Genomic DNA, 16,420 nt, shown 5'->3' with positions numbered 1-16,420 from the left:
GTGGAAACCATTTTTTACTTTTTAAAGCATTTTTTTTACTTCCAGTTCAGGCGAACAAGTAGCATTTTCAGTACCGGTTTGGCCAAACCGCCCCGAACCGGTAACATTTCACCTCTGGGTGGGGGACCTGGTACAAAATGCTTCTCCAGTTATGACCTGCATTTTCTTTAGATGCAATATTTGCCCTTTTTTTGTTTACTTTAATAAATACAGGTGGTCCTTGCTTAGCAACCGCTTGTTCAGCAACCATTTGAAGTTATGATAGTGCTGAATGAGAAGGTTTCTGGCTGATCCTCAAGGTACCAGCATCCCAGCAGTCACATGACTGAATTTCAGATGCTTGGCCCCCAGCGTGCAATTCCACACAGCAACCCATAGTCATGTGGTTGTCATTTGCGACTTTCACTGCTGACTTTCAACAAGCAGATCCATTAATGAAGCTGGCCGCAAGTGGCAGTCACTTGACTTCACACTTAACAACCCTGATTCCTTAATGACCGTAATTGCCATCATAAATCAGTGCGGTTACATGGTTTTTGATTTTATGTCCACACTGCTTAGCAACAAGTGTTCCCAGACCTGATTATGATAGTTATCTGAGCATTGCCTGCTCTTCCAAGGAATTTTCAATATTATTCTAAATACTGCATCTTGAACAACATCCACTTTCTCTTTCTTCCTGTGCTCCCTTCTCCCCCATCCCATTCCCAGTTGTCCCTCATTGCCTTTATGCAGTTCTTCGTCTTTCTTGAACAATATTTAATGACACAAAAGTGTTAACTGTAAGTTCTTAATTTCTTGTTCTTGCAGGGTGGATGGAGACACGAAACACTGCGTGATTTACAAGACGGCAACAGGCTATGGCTTTGCAGAACCTTACAACCTCTATGCCTCGCTTAAGGAGTTGGTTTTGCACTACAAGCACACCTCCCTCGTGCAGCACAATGACTCACTCAATGTCACGCTGGCGCACCCGATCCTCTCCCAGCCTCCTCCAAGATGAGCACTTGTCTTCCCTTCCCTACCACTTCCCACCCTTCCAGAATCTCCGATGATGGCCTGCCTTTCCTTGACTGCCCCATGGGATCAAAAGCCCCTCAGATTTTCTTCTTGTGTTCACCGTTAACTCTGCCTATTGTTCTTGCTTTCCATCGGTGGCTCTCCTCTTCTACTTCCTTTTCCTGCCTACCCTCCTTTCTCTAAGCTGGGTTTTTTTTTCAACCTTGACAATGTTAAAATACTTGGACTTCGGCTTAGCACACTGGCTGGAGAATTCTGTGAATTGAAGTCCATGCAATGGTCAAGGTTGAAAATCATTGTTCTGGGCTAACGTCTTTATTTACATTCGTTGGTGCAGTTTGAATTCCTTCATTTTCCTCCTAGTGGCTTTTTTTGGTGCTAGGGATCCTACCTTATATCGCTGGGCACGATCTCAGCAGAGAAGCTATTCTTGGTGGGGAGAAAATGGTGCTTCTGCAGGCTGGCAATCCCTAAGAATTTGGGGAGAGACAATTATTTCCTTTCCTCATTTTCTCCCTCCTGGATTTGCCTGGGAAGGGCCGGATGAGATGGTTAAGAACTCCTCAGGCCTTGCATCCATCTGTGTTGGCATTCACCTGGCAAAACTCAGCCTGCTTTGCAGTGACTCTCTTCCCCCGTGCTGGCTTTCTTTTCCTTCCCCTTCCGCGGTGTAGAGTGATATGACAGTAATCCGTTTTTAGCTTCCTATGCAGCTGCTTCTGTTCTTAAATATGCAAAAATGGAGAGCGGAAAAGAAAACTCCATTATCGTGGTCTTTAGAAGCTTCTCCCCACTCTTTCAATCTGCCTTGCTTTCCAAGCACTTTACCTGCTGCTGAGTGGGCGGTGGGGGAGGGAGGGAATGATGCCGATTCAAATGGCCTCACACTTCAGCCTTCCCCCGTGACTTCATTTAATCAGGATGCAGAGCCTGCATCTTCTTTGAACCTGATGCTGAGGCTAGCAAGTCATGCTGGAGATCCTCAGCCTTCCTGTGAGGCCAGGTGTGACATCCCTTCTGACAGGGCTCCACTTCAGCATCCAGGCCAGTCCTGCGTCTCAGGTCTGTACCTGTCCATAGTTCTGGATGGAACCTGGAGATTGGCGGCTTGACTTGCATGCTCTTTGGCATAAAGCCATAAACTCATTTCCAAACTTTTGCCCAAAAAGAAGGGGAGGGTAATTCTCACTCGTAGGCTTTCGTCCACCTGTATTACCTGGCCTGCTTTATGTAGGGCTGGCTTCAATTTCCAAGAGCTGGTCTAAAGCCATTTGATCCGTAAAACCAGGGGTGGGCTTCATATCCTTTAGCAATGGGTTGACTGCCCCGTTGCTGGGTGGGCGTGGCGTAGTTGGCTGCCTGCACTATGATGTGGGGGGGGCTTTTTTGCCCTTCCCAGGCTCCTGAGGCTTTCCTTGAGCCTCTGGGAGGGCGAAAACAGCTTTCCCCGGGATCCAGAGACCCTCCGGAGGCTGGAAACAGGCCTGTTTCTGGACTTCTGGAACCTCTGGTAGGCCTGTTTTTTGCTCTTCCAGACCCATTACGCAGCCCCTGCACTAACCTGGAATGATGAAGGGCCACGTGGAGACTCCTGGGAGGGGTGGGGAGGGATGGGCGGGGCGGGGTGGGCATGGTCAGCTAGGGGTGGCATTTGGGGATTCGCCGAACCCCGGCGATCCTTGGCTAAAGGATCACCTGAACCCACCCCTGCTCACAACCCATATTGCACACAAACCCTTGTGATTTTTGTGTCTTGCGGGCACATGCAACAAACGGTCTCTGGTCTGAGGCTGTATTTTTTTTATCTTTTGTCTTCCTATCAAAGCCCCTGTTTGATGCCATTGCTAACCTCCCTTAAAGGATGGAATTATTATTATTATTATTATTTTAATTTTCAACATTCTTTTCCAGTTAGCAAGGAGGAGGGCTCTTTCTTGGTTCATGGCCATATGCCCCTCTGGATCTGCGTGTTCCTCCCATGCAGAACGGAGCAAGCTCGAATGAATGGATTCCAGCAGCAAAAGTTTTCTTTTTGTGTGCGTGTTCTCATCCTAGATATATGCAATAATAACAAACACCTCTCCTATTTCCCTTCCTCACATCATTCCAGCCATACTTTCCAGGCTCCTTCACTTTAAAAAAGAAAAAAAAGGAAAGAAATGTTTATTACATCATTGTAAGCTCCAGTATTTGCGTCAGAATTTGTTACTGTAAGATAAAAAGAAAATGAAAAGTTTTGTACGGTACTTCAACATAAAAAAAAATAATAAAATGAAATGTGTTAATGCAAAAGTGCACATACTTATGTTTCTCTCTTTGCTCCTCATGTTTGATTCTTAAAATGGAAAAAAATAATTCAAGCTTTTTTCAAACTTTGCAGAGGGTTGGAGGCCTGTCAAGCAAGACCAAGACAAAGCAGTGATAACCTTTAAAGAACTTTTTTTTTTCCTGAGAAGGAAGTGGGTAGCTTGATGCTTTTTGTAGAAAGAAGAAGTGAGAAATGATGTCTCTGCACATAAATCAGGGTTCTCAACCCATACTGCAACCCTGGTGTCTTTTCATAACTTAATATAAAAGTTAAAAACAAAGTTATCAAACTACAGCATTAAATACAATTTTATCCCTTGAATTTAAAAAATGTTTCATTGTGGCCTATTGGCTGGCAACTTTTTCAGTAACCAGTATACCAATATTTAGTTTTCTTTCTGAGTTGATACATACTGTACTACTGTACTGTCATGACAATTTATGAAGTGGCCAACTATGAATTCTGGGAGTTGAAGTCCACAGGTCATAAAGGTTCTCATAGTTGCCCACCTTTGATTTATAGAATAATTTAGAAAGCCTACTCCCAAAACCTACCCCAATTATGCTTTTCATTTTTCTCCACATGCCTCGTGCAGTCCTTTCTCCTAACACAGGGCTCTGCAAACTTGGCTCTTTTAAGACTTGTGGACTTCAACTCCCAGAGTTCCTCAGCCAACTTTGCTGAGCTTTGCTGGCTGAGGAACTCTGGGAGTTGAAGTCCACAAGTCTTAAAAGAGCCAAATTTGCAGACCCCTACCCTAACAGAAAGATCTCCCGCTTCCTGAGCTGGCAGAGCGACCCTTACAACTGAGAAACCAGACTCGGCCTTCCTCAGCCATTTTGTTCCCCATTTGCTCAGGCAGTGCCAGCTACTGACTCTGTTTCCCTGGCCAAATCTTCCTTTGCTTCGGCTCTCCCATTCGGCTGCCTGACAAGCAGTGCCCTCCCATTCTCAAATGACAAGGCTTCCTGGAAGTTGGTGGTATGAGTCAGTCAATCGATTTCTGCTATCACCAGGAGCCCTGTTGGGTTGGGCTGAAGCAAGCTGCTAGGCCGCAATCTGTTCTCGCCCCTGGGATGCTTCAATGGCTCCTACTGGGCATCTTAGTGGTGGTCAGCCAGACTTTTCTTCATCTATTTGCTGTTTTATTCAACTGTCTTGCTGTCTTGGAAAATTACATGGGGGCTCCAATAAGTCATTCATGCCCTAGTCACTTCCAGATTGGACTACTGTAATATGCTCTACGTGGGGCTGCTCTTGAAGAGTTATCTAGAAGATTCAACTAGTGCTTAATGCAGTGGTGCAAGCAGTTATGTATGTATTTATGTTTTATGTATTTATGACACTGCTGTGGTTGCTTCTGGGTCCAGTTCAGAGTGTTATTTCTACCCTTTGAAGCCCTTCAAGGCAAGAGGTCAATTATTTGAGGGACGCCTATCCCAGATTACATCCGCCAGTCCAGGGGTGAAATGCAGCAGGTTCTGACAGGTTGTGGAGAACCGGTAGCGGAAATTTTGAGCAGTTCAGAGAGCCGGCAAATACCACCTCTGACTGGCCCCAGAGTGGCATTGGGAATGGAGATTTTGCAGTATCCTTCCCCCAGGAGTGGGGAAGGAATGGGGATTTTGCAGTATCCTTCCCCCCGGAGTGGGGAAGGAATGGAGATTTTGCAATATCCTTCCCCCAGGAGTAGGGAGGGAATGGGGATTTTGCAGTATCCTTCCCCCAGGAGTGGGGAAGTAATGGGGATTTTGCAATATCCTTCCCCCAGGAGTGGGGAGGGAATGGGGATTTTGCAGTATCCTTTCCCCAGGAGTGGGGAGGGAATGGGGATTTTAGTAACTTCAGTCACTAGATGAACTTGCAAGTCGAACACTACCTATAAAAGTCATCCTGAGGGTTAAGAGCTTGAGGCAAATGGTAGTTGGGTAACTTTTCTGCAGAGGTGATTATGCTCCTGACTTCTTTAACTTCCATCAATGTACCTTGAACAGACCTGAGGAGAGGGGAGAGACTGTTCATGTCTGTATGTGGCAATTTTGCTTCGGCGCTCAATCTGGCCGTTTGTGGAATTTGCCCTTAGCCTGTCCTTTGGCCAATGGTCTCATAGCAGTCTTTGCTTCAGGAAGCCTCTTTTCAAAATAATTCCTCCGACTGCCACCTTGTCATAAGATTAGCGACTGATTTACTTTTTGCTTTTGTGTTTTCAGCCATTTCCCAGGTTGCTCTTGCTGCAATTTTTGTAGGGTTCTTGCTAGGCTCTCCTTCATCTTTCTTCTGCTATTTGGTGACAATAACACCAGGTTTTTGTGGTCTCCAGAACATTCTCTAATCAGTGTTCCTCATTCTTGGCAACTTTAAGTCATGTGGACTTCGATTCCTGGAATTCCCCAGCCAGTACACCTTAAAGTTGCCATGCTCCTCAACTTGGTAGCACCAACACTTGATTTTTGGTGGCACAATATTCATTGCTTCCTTTCTTCTAAACCTCCAACTCTTCTTTTTTTTTCTCCAGCTGCAAAAAAAATCCGCCTCTTCACAAAACAAATAGTTGGCATGTCACCCTGTGGCCTACAAAACCAGAATATTTTTTTTTAAATGAACTTGGTCCTAGTCACCAAAATGCTCACTTGCCCCAACTTACACTGCAAACAATATATATCGCCGGTCACTTGTAAGTGTGGGAAACCAGATTCACTTAACAACCGTGCTACTAACTTAAACAACTGCAGTGATTCACTTAACAAATGTGGCAAGAAAGGTCATAAAATGGAGCAAAACTCACAACAAATGTTTCATAGCAACATAAATTTTGGGCTCAATTGTAGTCGTATGTCAAGGATTACCTATATTGACTTTGCTTGTTGGAAACCGTCTGGAAAGGTTACAAATGGGGATCACATGACCCCGGGACAGTACAACTGTCATAAATACATGCCAGTTACCAAGCACCCGAATTTTATCATGTGATCATGGGGTTGCTTCCACAGTTGTGTGAAAACTGGTCATAAGTCACTTTTTTGTGCTGTTTTAACTTCAAATGGCAACTGAACAAATGGATGTACGTCAAGGACTACCTGTACTTGTGTGCCAAAGCCAAGATGGTGAATGTGACCATGTGAACAAAGCCCCATCTTTATTTATATTCATTTATAACAGTTGTATAGTTGTCCCTCTCTTACAAAAGTGACTCTGATTCACACTTAATTTTAAAAACATAAAATAGTCACAATTAAAAAATAATTATAAACGAGGCGCACAAATAGCAAAGGATGATATTAACCACAGTAAGAGAACCACTGCAAGCATCACATGCAGCATACATAAAAAAAGAAGAGTTTCAATTTTGCAGTTTCTATCTTGACTTTTTTGGTGTGGATAACTTCTCTCTTTTTAAAAAGTGTTAGACTTTTTCAATTCAATAAAGCTAGAAACAGTTAAAGAAAAAAAGGAAATCGAAAACCAGAAAAAAGAAGTAGAGAAAGAAAAAATAGAATTATGATTTTTACCCTTCTTTTTCTCTGGTAACTGCCATCTTATTATTTCTCCTTCCTCCTTAAACCTTTTTAATCCCCAAATCGTGACTCCCATATAACACCTCTCCTGCGCAAGCTGCACTGGCTGCCTGTGGTCTTCTGGGTGCACTTCAAGGTGTTCGTTACCACCTTTAAAGCGCTCCATAGCTTAGGACCGGGTTATTTATGGGACCGCCTACTGCTACCGTTTGCCTCCCACCGACCCGTGCGCTCTCATAGGGAGGGACTCTTCAGGGTGCTGTCAGCCAAACAATGTTGGCTGGCGGCCCCCAGGGGAAGGGCCTTCTCTGTGGGGGCTCCTACCCTCTGGAACGAACTTCCCCCAGGACTTCGGACCTTTCGCCGCGAGCTGAAGATGTATCTATTCTTCTGCGCAGGACTGGCATAGAATTTTTTTAGAATTTTTATTATTGATTTTTTAAAATTTTAATGGGGTTTTATGGTTTTATGTATTTTTAACTGGGGCCAAATTGATTAAGTTTTTCAATCATTGGTTTTATCTGTATCGCATTTATTTATTGTTGGTTTTTACTTGGCTGTAAACCGCCCTGAGTCCTTCGGGAGAAGGGCGGTATAAAAATTAAATAATAATAATAATAATAATAATAATAATAATAATAATAATAATAATAATAATAATAATAATAATAATAATAATAATAATAATAATAATAATAATAATAATAATAATAATATTTAAGTATGAATTTAGTCATTCTTGTATCCATAAGAAGTCCAGCTAAGTCTTTTATCAGCTTTGCCATTTCTGCAAGCTCTGTTAATTTCATAATCCAACTCTCTATTCTGTGTGCTCCATTATTCTTCCATCACCATTTTCACTTTTTATAAACACCCCAGCAAGTGCTTCCATATGGTTAATTCTCCACTTACAACCATTCATTTAGTGACTATTTGAAGTTACAATGGCATTAAAAAAAGTGACTTATAACTCAGCATCCACAACTTTTCTGGCTTGGTGAGCCAGAGCGGGGAGAGGGGATGATTCAGTTTGAGTGGCAGGTGCAAACGTGCCCAGTTCCATTTGTGTGAGCAGAGCTTTGAGCATGAGTGCAAGTGTCCATCACTCAGAGAGCTGGAGCTTTGTGCACACACGCTCGCTTGCTTATGTGACCCGTTTCCTAACAGGCTTCAGCCCAGGGGTTAGGGACCCCTGTTATAACTGATCTTCGCACTTCCAACCACCGCAGTATCCGTAGTCATCTGATGAAAATTTGGGTGCATGCATGGCATATATTTACAATGGCTGCAGTGTCCCAGTGTCCTATGATAGCCATTTGTGTTGTGTCTTGCCCGCTCTCACAGCACCCGGGGCCTTCTTATCTGCTCCCGAACATGGAGGAATGTATGCCTCCAGGCCCCAGTCCTGGCTCCATGCCCAGACAAGCTGAAGAGGAGGGGGCACCTCCCGGTCCCAGCCCTGGCTCCATGCCCAAGCAGGCTGCAGAGGAGGGAGCACCCCCTGGCCCCAGCCCTGGCTCCATGCCCAGGCAAACGGAGCAGCTAGACCCCTCCCCCTCCTCCACAGCATGTGAGCCTGAGGAAAGTTTATTTCCAACAGCTGCTGATTGGAGTGACCCTCGCATCAGAAGACTGGATAGGCGGAGGCAACAGAAGGAAGGGAGGGGCAGGCCTTAATGAGTGCTGAGTCATGGAGCCAGGGCTGGGGCCGGGGGGATGCTCCCTCCTCTGCAGCCTGCTTGGGCATGGAGCCAGGGCTGGGACCGGGAGGTGCCCCCTCCTCTGCAGCTTGTCTGGGCATGGAGCCAGGACTGGGGCCGGGAGGCATACAGTCCTCTGTGTTCGGGAGCAGATAAGCAGACCCCGGCTGCGGTGAGAGCGGACAAGACACAACAGCCATTTGTGACCTTTCCAGCTAGCTTCTGACAAGCAAAGTCAAAGGAAGAAGCCGTATTCACTTAATGATCATATGATTCACTTAATAGCTGCCGTGATTCACTTAAATGTAGCAAAAATAAAGTTTGCAAACACGGGCATGTCTCATAACAACTGCCTTACTTAGCAGCAGGAATTCTGGTCTCAGCCTTTCACAACTCTAGAAAAGAGTATTGCAAGAGCTTGTTTCTCATTCAAAAGATCTCAAGAAACCCAGACAGGATTGTAGCTGGTTAGTGTAGACCAGACAGGGAACAAATCAGTGGCAAACCGCCTCAGTGGTATGTTTCTATGAAAACAATATGAACATATCTATAGGAGAAACCTCCCTCTCTTACTTTATCTTACACAACTAGATTTTTTTCCTCCATTTTCTAATCTAATTTCCATAAACTTGGGGGTAGGTAACAATTTATGGATGAATTTAGTGTGGAATTAGTTTTAAAAAGTGTATTGCCGTTGCCTTGGTTATATGTTGAAGAACACATTTTTTTTCTTATTTTCAAATGTCCATCTTGGTGACAGAATTGTTGGCAGAAGTGGGCCTTTAAAAAAAACCGTGGGTTGGGTGTTTCAAAACAATCTACATTCAGTTCCAGATTTTAGAGTTGTGAAAAGTGATGTGATATTTTCACTTCAGCAAAAATCAGAGGTTTGGTTAGCCAATCAATAAACCTATGTTTATGAAATCACTCTGCAGGAGACTGTAGCTTGTCCTGTTACTTTGGTTTTAAATTCTCTTCTGGAGTCCAAACATAGCTGTCTTGGAATCTGCAAAAATGTCCCAAAGTTGCTTTTTCAAAAGGCAACTGGACTCTGTTTTCCTTGAAGACGTTTCACTTCTCATCCAAGAAGCTTCTTCAATTTTGAAGTTAGACCTTTGGGACAACCATGAACTGGATGACTGAGAATCTCCATAGACAATCAGCAAAAATAAATCAAATGTTGCCCTACATCCTGTGAGTTCAGTATCTAACATCCCTCTTTTGGTTTTCACAGACAAGTTAACTGTGTGAATCTGGAGAAGAATGATTCATTTCACATATGTTATGATGGATACCATATCCTTCAACATGTATAGAGGAAGACCTCCTGCTGGTGAGAAAATAGAATAGAATAGAATAGAATAGAATAGAATAGAATAGAATAGAATAGAATAGAATAGAATAGAATAGAATTTTTATTGACCCAATACTGGGGAAATGTCATTTTGTTTTAATCCTACTTATTTTACATACTTGTTATGTGCTATATTTTTATGATCTATTATATACCTTTTTACTTGCTCAGTGTTGAATATTATATGTCTATAACTTGAAGGTGCTTCTCACATGAATAAACAAAGATCAACTATCAAACATCAATATACCATTATCAATAAATAGTAAATACTACAGGGATAAAACAAGGATACATAGACCTGGAGAACTCTGCATTTGCACTCTAAATCTCAGCGTCAGGCTTGGAAGCCATCTTTTGCATTGAGCCTTCAAGCCTGCCACATTTACTGCTCTGGGAAACTGGGAGGGAGGATTGTATTGAGCAGGGGTGATATATAGTCATAATAACATTCCTTTCTCAGAGAGTCAAGGACATCTTGCCCTACACCTGGAGGGGTGTGGCTGGCAGGCATCTCCAGTTGGGACGGTGCTGTGATTGGCCCATGTGATGGACATGTGGATGCTGGGCAGGGACTTGAACTTTCTTTTCCAGGTGGAAAACCTCGAAGCTCTCAGATTCAGGTTTTCCCAGATGTACCAATATGACATCTTTAATAAAATGGAACTTTGAGGAACTTCAAGCCTCAGAGTCTTCTTTCGTTAGGGGTGTTACTTGGAACCCTGACACTCAGTAGTAGATGTATTGGTTAGTATCATTTAGCCTCGGGCACAAAAAGTAGAGTTGATGGCACTACAACAGGACGAAGGGATGGAGGGAAGAATTGTGAATACCAGCCCAAACTTTGTGATTAGTCTAAATATGAAACATCAAACCATCTACTCAGGGGTGAAATGTAAAATTTGTTACTACCTGTTCTGTGGGCGTGGGTTGGTGGTGGTGGTGGTAATGTGACTGGGTGGGCGTGGCCAACTTTTTTTTTTTTACTTTTAAAAGCATTTTTTCTACAACCTCTTTGGCCGAAGAGCTTGTAGAAAAAATGCTTTGAAAGGTTTCTGACGATCCCAGCTGAGCCGCGCAATCATCAGAGGCTTTTTTTTTACTTTTAAAAGCATTTTTCACCCAAAGAAAAAATGCTTTTAGAAGTAAAAAAAACCTCTGATGATCTCACAGCTCAGCTGGGCATGCAGGTGTGGGGAAAGGGTGGGTAGGGATTTTTGCTACCGGTTCTCCGAACCATTTGCTGCCATCGCTACTGGATCAGGTGATCCAGTCCAAACCGGGAGCATTTCACCCCTGCATCTACCAATAAAGCTGGAGTTTATCTGAAAATGCACTAGATCATGCAGATGAATGAAAATATACAATTTATGATGTGAGATCAGTGAATGGGTGCAATGTCATTTTATCATCAATTTTTTAAAAATATTTTTTCAATTTAGTTTAAATACAAGTAATGCAAAGAATATGAACATATACATACACATCTAAATACAAAAAAAGAAAAAAATACAAATAATGCAGTTATCCCCCCTGAGACTATTCCCCCCCTTATATTTCTTCTTCTATAACAGCTAAAAATATACAATATAGTCTAATTGTGTCCTTATCCCATCCAAAACAGCATATATTCTTGAGTAGGTTTATTCCCTTTTTTTAAAAATTTGAATTTATATCCCACCCTTCTCCGAAGACTCAGGGCGGCTTACATTGTGTTAAGCAATAGTCTTCATCCATTTGTATATTATATACAAAGTCAACTTTTATTGCCCCCAACAATCTGGGTCCTCATTTTACCTACCTTATAAAGGATGGAAGTCTGAGTCAACCTTGGGCCTGGTGGGACTTGAACTTGCAGTAATTGCAAGCAGCTGTGTTAATAATAGACTGCATTAGTCTGTTGAGCCACCAGAGGCCTCTTTGCCGTCTACCAACACTGATTTTATAAAATCCCCCCATATTTCATTATAATTGTTTGTTTGTTTTAAATTTAATTTCTGTTGTTAATTTTCATTTGTTGCCATGCTCCAAATTTCATTATACCATTCATTTCTTTCAATGATCATCAATTATGGCAGAGAATGGAAATTGGAACATTCTAGGAGCGCTGGAGACACAGGGATAGGGGAAACACAATACAACATGGGAAGGAGCTGAAACACAATGATCTTCACCTTATTCACATTCAGCGTATTTGTGCTGACTTGTGAAACACAGTGTCATGTGTTTGTTGAGTCATGATTGTTATAATCCCATGTCAATCATACCACATGATACTTGGGGCTTTTGACATGGCTAAATATTGCATAGAACATATTATGGAAGCATAAATGTCATCATCACCACTCACAAACTCACAATTTTGCTGAGGTTTGATGATTTAGGTGTCTATATAATCTAATCCAGCAAGATGACTGGAGATTTCAAGGAATTTAAATCCACTCATCTTTAAATGATTGAGAAACACTCGTCTAAACCTAGAGGAATGGCCTACTCTCTGAAGATGACTCTCCTAATGTCAAACATTCTTGCATTTACATGAAGAAAAGGTGGAGGAACCTGAATAGCAATCCTTCGGTTTCTCACCTGAGCTTGAAATTCTGCCACATCCACTAACATCTATTCTTGCAACGTTTTGGATCTTAGTTAAATCACATTCTTCAAAATGTGTTTTATTAATTTGACAAATAGACAACCTTGAATGATCTTTCTCCTACGTTCCTGCTCTGTGTTAGTAAACTTGCACAAGCATACCAACTGGTAGTGGGCCACCAGAAATAAAATGAATCAGAATAGAACTGGAAGGGACCTTGGAGGTCTTCTAGTCCAGCCCCCTCTGCTCAAGCAGGAGATCTTATCCCATTCATGTTCTCTTGGCTCTTCTGTGTTGCTCAAACTCCATGTCCTGAAACCACCAGTAATAGTGGTCAGAGGTGGTGGTGTTTGGTTGTCACCCAGGCTGTCTTCTAGGTTGGGCAAAGCTGATGATATAACACACCTTCTCATTTGCAAAATTTATTTATTTATTTTATTTATTTTATTAAATTTCTATACCGCCCTTCTCCCAAAGGACTCAGGGCGGTGTACAGCCAGAATAAAAACACAGAATATATACAATTAAAAGAATTTAAAATGAACTATTACTATACGGCCAATAATTAAAACATTTAAAAATTTAAAATATTATTAAAACCCCAATTTAAAATCAACTATTTATGCCAGTCCTGCTTGAATGAATAAATATGTTTTAAGCTCACGACGAAAGGTCCGAAGATCAGGCACTTGACGTAAGCCAGGGGGGAGTTCGTTCCAGAGCGTCGGTGCTCCCACAGAGAAGGCCCTACTCCTGGGGGCCGCCAGCCGACATTGTTTGGCGGGCGGCACCCTGAGAAGGCCCTCTCTGTGAGCGTCTGGTCGATGGGAGGCATAAGGTAACAGCAGGCGGTCTCGTAAGTACCGGGTCCTAAGCCATGGGCGCTTTAAAGGTGGTAACCAGGATCTTGAAGCGCACCGAAGACTACAGGAAGCCAGTGCAGACTACGGAGCAGTGGTGTTACGTGGGAGCCACGAGCGGCTCCCATTACCACTCGCGCAGCTGCATTCTGGACTAACTGCAGCCTCCGGGTGCACCTCAAGGGCAGCCCCATGTAGAGAGCATTGCAATAATCCAGCCGAGACGTAACCAGAGCATGAGTGACTGTGCATAAGGCATTCCGGTCAAGGAAGGGACGCAACTGGCGAACCAAGCGAACTTGGTAAAAGGCCCTCCTGGTGACGGCTGCCAGATGTTCATCAAAGGACAGCCGACCATCCAAGAGGACACCCAAGTTGCGAACCACCTCCTTTGGGGCCACTAACTCGCCCCCAACAGTCAGCTGCGGATGCAGCTGACTGTACCGGGGTGCCGGCATCCACAGCCACTCCGTCTTGGAGGGATTGAGCTTGAGTATGTTTCTCCCCATCCAGACCCGTACGGCTTCCAGGCACCGGGACAGCACTTCGACCGCTTCGTTGGGGTGGTCCGGGGTGGAAAAGTACAGCTGAGTATCATCAGCGTAAAGATGATAACTTACCCCGAAACCACTGATGACCTCACCCAGTGGCTTCATGTAGATGTTGAACAGGGTAGGCGAGAGAATCGACCCCTGAGGTACCCCACAAGTGAGGCACCTCGAGGACGACCTCTGCCCCCCTGTCAACACCGTCTGCGGCCGGTCGGAGAGATAGGAGGAGAACCACCGATAAACGGTGCCTCCCACTCCCAATCCCTCCAACCGGCGCAGCAAGATACCATGGTCGATGGTATCAAAAGCCGCTGAGAGATCTAATAGGACCAAGGCAGAGGAGCAACCCCTGTCCCTGGCCCTCCAAAGGTCATCCACCAACGCGACCAAAGCCGTCTCCGTGCTGTAACCGGGTCGGAAGCCGGACTGGAATGGGTCTAGATAGACAGCTTCCTCCAGGGGCCGGGGAAGCTGCCATGCAACCACACTCTCTACAACCTTCGCTAATTACCCAAAATAGCTGGGTCCAGGGAAGGCTTCTTCAGGAAGGGTCTCACCACCGCCTCCTTCAAGGCGGTGGGGAAAGCCCCTTCAGCCAAAGAAGCATTTATAATCCCCTGGAGCCAGCCTCGTGTCACTTCCTGAGCAGCCAGTACTAACCAGGAAGGGCACGGGTCCAGTAAACCCGTAGTTGCAAAATGACAACTTAGGATCTGTTTCTTTGAAGCCTTGTCTTCTTCCCTCACTCTATTTTCCGACTGTAGGGACATAATAATAGTAGAATAGGTAAATTACTGGGACATTATAATGATTTGTTTTGCTTCTGTTAGAATTGTTTGCTAAGAATTGGAATTGCCTCTGGAACTTCTGTTATCTGTTATCTTGTGTTTCTGTAAAACTCCGAGCCTGATACCTGTGTTGCTAAGCACTCAACCCCCCGTTCTTTGCTGCACTGCCAAAGGAAGGCAAGGGCCAGAGGGCCTCTGCCATACCTTCCCCAAGGTGTGGCCTTTCATTGCATTCTCTTTGTCTGTATGTAGTGGTATAGTCTACCCAGCTCTTCTTTGTACTAATTAAAGCTTATATTTTTCCAAGCCTCTTCTTGAGTCTCTCTCTTTGGCATTCTGTGACTCAAGTACATTTTGGGACCTTATACAACTTTCCACCCATCGTCCCCCACCATGCTTCTGGCAGCAGAAAACAAGTTTTGAATTGCAAATTCAGGAAATATAGATATTTGGTACAGAATACCTGTATACTGCAGTCAAGCTAAGGTGTGCTGCAGACGTTTCTCCTTGGGGTCCATATAGACAATAAACATAAAAATGCAGTTTAGCCCCTGAAGAAAACTTAGCTCATCAGCCTCCCTGTAGCCAGTGTTGTTTTGAGTCCAATAACAATTAGAGGGTTAATTATTGAATGAATTAAACAAAATTATGTTTAGTAAACCACTCAGAGAATTCAGCCTGCAGGCAACTAAGATGCATCCATTACATGATTGCTCAATACTTCAGCTCTTTTCTAACCCTCCCCCACTTCCCCCATTCAATTTGGAGTCCAAAGACAATTGCCTTGAATTTGGAAACAGCAAGGAATGAACTAAACCCTGGCCTGCATCCTAGTGACCAATGACTGTTGTTAAGGTCCAGAAAATAAGAATCAGAATAGAGCTGGAAGGGACCTTGGAGATCTTCTAGTCCAGCCCACTCCTCAAGGAGAGACCCATTTCAGACAAGTGGCTTTCCTGTCTCTTCTTAAAACCCTCCAGCCTCTGAAGACAAGCTGTTCCACTGGTTAATTGTCCTCATTGTTAGGAAGTTTCTGCTTAATTCCAGGCTGCTTCTCTGGACTGCGTAAAGGTTCCCCTCGCACATATATGCTAGTCATTCCTGACTCTAGGAGGCGGTGCTCATTTCCGTTTCAAAGCCAAAGAGCCAGCGCTGTCTGACGACATCTCTGTGGTCATGTGGCCAGCATGACTAAATGCAAAAGACGCACGGAATGCTGTTACCTTCCTACCAAAGGTGGTCCCTATTTTTCTACTTGCATGTTTTACGTGCTTTCGAACTGCTAGGTTGGCAGAAGCTGGAACAGTGTAACGGGAGCTCACCCCATTACATGGCATTAGGGATTCGAACCGCTGAACTGCTGACCTTTTGATTGACAAGCTCAGCCATTGAGTCACCGCGTCCATTACCTGGAATGCATAAACTATCATTTTTAATATTTCAGATGAATATGGCTCGAGACAAATTAAACTAAGCTTCCTACTTCTTATACAAAAATGCAGCTTTTTGTTTGTAAAATCTGGAAACTCCATTTACTAAAAAAAAGACAAAAGAAACTTCCAAAAATGCATTTATTCAAGTGTGACACCGTGGTTAGAAAACTAGAGCTCTCTTTCAGCTTTCAGTGCCAGCTGGGAAGGAACAGTACTACTAGAATAGAATAGAATAGAATAGAATAGAATAGAATAGAATAGAATAGAATTTTTATTGGCCAAGTGTGATTGGATACAC

At 43.7% G+C, this 16,420-nt stretch overlaps 1 protein-coding gene across 2 annotated transcripts in view; it reads left to right on the top strand.

Annotated features, from left to right (window-relative positions):
• Positions 1 to 3,315, top strand: part of PIK3R2 (phosphoinositide-3-kinase regulatory subunit 2) — a 37,029-nt gene extending 33,714 nt beyond the window's left edge. For both annotated transcript variants that reach the window (XM_058163223.1, XM_058163222.1), the window contains one exon: positions 811 to 3,315. In XM_058163223.1, coding sequence (XP_058019206.1) covers positions 811 to 1,003 — 193 coding nt within the window. In that variant the 3' untranslated portion in view covers positions 1,004 to 3,315. The remainder of the gene's footprint in view (positions 1 to 810) is intronic.
• The last annotated feature ends 13,105 nt before the right edge of the window (positions 3,316 to 16,420 follow it).

Source organism: Ahaetulla prasina, chromosome 1, assembly GCF_028640845.1.
Source record: "Ahaetulla prasina isolate Xishuangbanna chromosome 1, ASM2864084v1, whole genome shotgun sequence".
NCBI classification, from domain to species: domain Eukaryota; kingdom Metazoa; phylum Chordata; class Lepidosauria; order Squamata; family Colubridae; genus Ahaetulla; species Ahaetulla prasina.
The sequence above is the reverse complement of the archived record's forward strand: the minus strand, read 5'-3'. Positions and strand labels throughout refer to the sequence as shown.